The sequence below is a fragment of the Crocodylus porosus genome, unplaced genomic scaffold (assembly GCF_001723895.1).
Source record: "Crocodylus porosus isolate Cpor-Errol unplaced genomic scaffold, CroPor_comp1, whole genome shotgun sequence".
In the NCBI taxonomy this organism is placed as follows: domain Eukaryota; kingdom Metazoa; phylum Chordata; order Crocodylia; family Crocodylidae; genus Crocodylus; species Crocodylus porosus.
This window is the reverse complement of record NW_017728886.1, coordinates 239597823-239603487: the sequence shown is the minus strand read 5'-3', so window position 1 is coordinate 239603487 and position 5665 is coordinate 239597823. Positions and strand designations below refer to the sequence as shown.

General features: G+C 37.2%; 1 protein-coding gene across 7 annotated transcripts in view; it reads right to left on the bottom strand.

Moving 5' to 3' along the window:
* Positions 1-120: 120 nt before the first annotated feature.
* OXR1 (oxidation resistance 1) overlaps positions 121-5665 on the bottom strand; it is a 414124-nt gene continuing 408579 nt past the window's right edge. For all 7 annotated transcript variants that reach the window (XM_019551781.1, XM_019551803.1, XM_019551790.1 and 4 more), the window contains 2 exons: positions 4003-4076; positions 121-2077 (listed from right to left, as the gene is read on the bottom strand). In XM_019551781.1, coding sequence (XP_019407326.1) covers positions 1942-2077; positions 4003-4076 — 210 coding nt within the window. In that variant the 3' untranslated portion in view covers positions 121-1941. The remainder of the gene's footprint in view (positions 2078-4002; positions 4077-5665) is intronic.

Sequence of the window (5665 nt, the reverse complement as noted above, 5' to 3'; positions counted from 1 at the left end):
TCTTTCCTGCTTATGCAGGGGGTCGGACTCGATGATCTATTGAGGTCCCTTCCGACCCTAGCATCTATGAATCTATGAATCTATGAACATTTTGTATCACTGAATAAATTCAAACTCAGGTTTAATTTTACATGTATTTAGATTTATTTGCTATATATCACTATGACCTTATAGTACTTAAAATCCATTACAGGATTTTTTATTTATTTTTTTTAAATAGTCAGTCTTAACTCCACAAAGACAATAATACTGCTGTGGAAGACCAAAGGGGAGAAAAGCCATTTTAATTTATTTACAATTCCTTATTTTTGTAAACATTTAATCTACATACTTTACTGTATTCTAACAAGGTAAAGAGCTATACATAGAGACAGGAAATGATGCCCTGTATTTCTATTCATATTGAGCATTAGCATATTATAGATAGAACATCTGCCCTTTTTCATTACCATAGCAGTAAGCTTTCTTTGAATAAAGTTTTTAAAACTTTCCAAAGAAGTAAATAAATTTAAGTACTATACAACTACATCTACTTAAGCCAACCCGTTTGGCTTTTATTCCATTTCTAGAATAATTTAAAGTGCTATAAGCAACCCGTCAATCAACACTTCTCTATAATAACAAAACTACTTTTAAACATTAATTTACAAGATAATATACAGTGTTCATCTAGAACAGCTGAAATTTCAGCACAAAGTCAGTCACTGTCACACTTAACAGCATTTTTTTTTTTTTTTTGCATAACATAGATTAGAAGCTTTGAAACAAAGTTTTGTTGAGCTGTTATTGCCACAATGGCTTATCAGTTTTCCTACAAAAGTGAACAAGAGCTACTGGTACTGTATTCTAGCCTGTCATTTTTTTGAGGTCACATGACAGTAAGTTTGCATATTCCACAAGTCTAATGAATTACAATATTGTCTACCTAGAGTACATTACCCCATTTTTAAATCAGAGCTGGTGCTAACTGTAATTTACAACATAGACCCACTCAAAAACAATCACAATTATTTTTTCTTTTGAACAGGTATAAGCTATATTCTTGGAGTTGATGTGCTACAAGGCTACAACAGTTTAACAGTAAATATCTGACACTTTATGTTGAAAAAAAAAAATACATCTGTTTCATAGTCTTGGTACTTTAATGCCCTACTATAGCTACACGTTGTTCACTGCATTTTTCTTGCTTTCTCAATTAAATCCAATGGAACTATTATATTCCCCTGCTATTTTATGCATCTTTGCCACATAGCTCAATACTGCCAAGATTTGTCCCAAACCTATAGATCATTGACAGCTTGTGCAAAACATTCTTTAATACAATCAGCATGCAGCTAGCATATTTATTATATGATATAATTGACATGTAATTGCTAAATACAAACAATAATAAGACAAGTGGCACTACTGAATTTAGATTATAAGGGTAAAGGTATACTTGAATAAGGAATGCTAAGCTTCTTGTCTAATAGTGGCACCATATAATTTAATCCGTCACTGACCCCAAAACCAGCACTGCTAATACCAAATCCTTCTATTGCACGTTCCTCCTATGTAGACCCATAAAGGACAATTCCATTGAGACCCAATTTTCAAAGAAAAATAAATCTTAATTGATATTCACTGAAAGACCTGAAAAGGTTTGGAGAAAGATGCAAACGTAAAACAAAGACAGAGGGGAAAACTCCACAACAGACTTTTATATGCTGCAAGATTCAAAGTAACTGACATTTGGTTTTAGTTCATATGACATACATTTTAGAAGTGTTTAAACTTACAGTAAAAGTGACAACTTAATAGGATTAAGAGGATGAAAAAAAAACCAAGTTATGCTATTTCAAAATTATAGTAAATAAAATGCTGCATTATATTGCTTGTAGGGCTTTGAGCTGCACTGATTCATGCCTGGTTTGGGACAATATCCTGTAGAGAATTATACACTTATTCAAACCCCCAGATTTCAATGTCTTGGATAATGAAGTCTTCTCTTTTTGAAAGTGTACGGTTGCTAAAGGTTTTACAGGAATGACTCCTTCCATGGTAGAGATCCCCATCAAGCCACAGGGCAAATTCTCCCCTGAAATACAGAAAAAAAAAAAAAAAAAAAAATAGAAAAAGTTATGAAGACAAAGAATATCAACTTCAAAAATGCCGTTTTGGTATTTAACATTCCTAGGTTCTTCTTAACACCATGGTCTCCCTCCAGGGTAGCTATAGCTGTGTAGTAAGTGTACTAAATTTTGAAATGTATTGTAAGAATGGGATAATAAGTAGGTGATGGGATGTTTTTCATGTCACATACAAGCCTGAGATTCTTTCAGGAAACTAAGTTTTAAACAGAGACAGACAAAAGAAAATGATACAGTTGCCAGGATGGAGTGTGGTAAACCACAGATATGCTCATTAGAAAAAAAGGTGGGTGGACAATAGCAAGGAGATTTGTTAGACAAACTTGGTTCCAGGAGGTTGAGAAGGAAACCCATAAGACAGGGAAGGAGACATAGTTTATGTGCACCAGAAATAAGATGTATGGCAGTTTTCAGCTAGATCCGATAAGTTTCTACAACTCAGAAGATGAAACTGTAATGAGAAATTAGAGGGATAAAATGGAGGAAGGGAGAGATTCTTTGCTAGCATGAGTTAATTTGGTGGCACCAGGTAGCATGGGACTGCTAGGAACTCTCCCCCTTACTAAGCCAGTTATAAAAGTATTCTGATTGAATGCATGTACCCAACTGTATGGATACTTTCATTAATAAGTACTGTAATACAACTATATAAAAAGACAAAAGTGGTATTTTGTTACAACATTTGAAAACAGTCATTTAAAGTAACTGCATACTTGCTATTATCCTCCTAATCAAGGTGTTTTAGCTGAATTACTGACATTGTACTTCTGCTTATTAGAATTTGATTGACCATCTCAACATCAGGCTCTTTTGACACTAGGATTTGATTTTTGGGGAGGGGGCGAGGACCACCTGACTTAAAGATCATACCAGCTTTTAGCCCCTCTTCGATTTTGCAGAATCTACATTTAGATTTAAAGATTATGTTATTTAATTAAAAAAAAAAAATCCTTTTTGGAAAACATCATAACTCATCTGAAGCAAGAACATCTGCTTCGGAAGTGCAGAGAGAATAGAATAGAAATTCTTTTCTGGGGAAGGATTTAAAAATTATGAAAAAACAATACTGAAGTTTGCAAGTTACTATGTTTTAGGCTAGTCTGAAAATTCTGAAACTGATTTTTTGTGATCAGATAATTCTTAAAGTGTACTTGTCAGAGTGCCAGCTGTTGGCAGTCTAAAACCTCTGGTTTAATCCTATACTGAAAAGACAATATAAATTTGTGTGAACATGCTCATATACTTCAATATACATTCATAGTTCTATATTCTACCAAAACTGGGGATAGTGGTACCATTTGGTATCAAAGTCGTGGAGCTAAACACATTAAACATTGCTAAGACAACTGAAAAAGGCTTTTAGTAAGTAACACAGATGTAAGACATATTTAGAACATGCAACTCCATATCTGTCTTTTTGAAAATTTCAGGTTATACTTTAAAAAAAAAAAAAAAAAAGATTCAGTTGTGCTGCTCCTCATGTTTCAATGCCCTGAATATATTTAGAATACATTTTAATATCTTCTGTTATTCTACACATACAAGAAAGTTATCCTGGTAAGCAGGAAGAATAAGAGTATTCTAGGCCCTCACAAGTGAAAACTATTTAAAAATTGCTGAAGTAGTCAAAAGCAAGTTCTACAAATTAAATTAAATTAAAACAGGAGCAGAGCTTATGACCAATATTAGGTTTTTTTATTTGTCAGTTACTAAAACACATGTACTTGTAAATTTGCACTAAAACTTCCTGGGCTTTGATACTTCTGAAAGCAGTCAGTACCAGGTTCTTACATACAAAGACTACTATAACTGTCATACAAAGAACATTTTATTTTAGTCTTCAAAAAGGCAAACTCTAGAAATCATGACTTACCCTCCTCCACCAAATGCTAGGGAGTCCATATCACCTTTAATAAAAAACATGTTGTCTCCTGTCCATTTGAAGACCTAATGAAAAAGTAGATTGGCAAGGTAAATGTCTGAAAATTATTTTTTCTAATTTTCAACAGAAAACTAGTATCACTGATGAATTCCACAGCTTGGTATAGTTTCACTAATTGAAAACCTACCAGTTTAATCAAGAGTCCTGAACTTTCCTGATGTTCTTGGTTATAAGAATGTTTCAAGAAAAAAAAATTATTTGGATTGAACCTACTAGCTCAACCTACCGTATTTTCTCACATATAACCCGCACCAATGTATAACCCGTGGAAAATTGTATTTTCAAAAAATAGTCCATGTATAGACCGCACTCATGTATTCCCCGTACATGATAGTGTCTATTAAGGCTGAGAGGTGCTGGCCCCAGCCATGGGTGCTCACTGCTGGCATGTGGGGACCAGGCTCTCACCGCCCGACTGCAGCCGCCCCCCCGCCTCCCCCAAGACATGGCTGCAAGTGCGGCTACCCCATCGGAGCTCAGGCACCGGGTGGCCCCCGCCAGGCCCCGCTGTGGAGAAGCGCAGTTGGGCGTGGGGCTCCCGCATCTGGCGGGAGGGAAGCAGTGTGGGCTCTGTTGGGCACAGCCACCGGAGCAGTTAAAAGTGGTCCTAATTGCTGCAGGGGAGGGGAGGGGAGGGGAGGAGCTCTGAGTAGGGGTGGAGGGTGGGGTGGGGAGGCAGCCCCACTCGCTGCCGCTGCTGTCAGCCAGCTCAAGCCAATCCTGCTGGGGCTCGCCACCGTGACATCAGCCCGCAGCTGGGGATGGGTGGGCGGGGTCTGCTCTGCGCCTCAATCCCCGTCTTGGGGCTTCCCCCAGCAAGTCCTTGGCCCAGGTCTTCTGTCCCTGGTCCGCAGCACCCCCAGCCCTGCAGCAAGGCGGGTTTTTCCATGCCTAAAAACTAAATTTTCATTAAAGACTGTTCTAAAGACCCTGCATAGCCCACACCCTTGTATAGCCCACATCCATCCATCATGTTTGTAAATATGTATACAGGCTGCAGACTATATGTGAGAAAATATGGTAGTGCTCTTTCTGAAAAATCAAAACAGATAAAAATAAACATGTCAAAGAAACCTATCCCATACTAACAATACGGCTTTTTGAAAAGTTTATAAACTGTTGTTTGTGAATGCCAAGTGTTTTTTCTTTTGCTTAACAGAACCCAGACGTACATTTAGTGTCATCAGTGGGAAAATCTACAGGTCTAAATTATGTGGACAAGAGAGTCAAACATGAAAGATTCACATTTTGAATACTGTTTTACAATAGTTTACACCTTCAAACTCTTCAATTCCATGTGCACATTTTACTGCATTACTCTTGTCTCACTTCCAACCTAACTGGTATTTCTTAACCAAAAACTTTAAAATATAATTGTATCATCCCAATTTCTAATAGCTTCAGCTGGCTTTACATTGTACAAGAATGTGGTGCCGATCTTCAAGAAAGGGAGGAGAGTGGATCCGGCTAACTACAGGCCCATTAGCCTGACTTCTATCCTGGGGAAGATCTTAGAAAAGTTTATTAAAGAGGCCATCCTTGAGGGACTGGCCCAGGCTAACATTCTAAGGGACAGCCAGCATGGGTTTGTTGC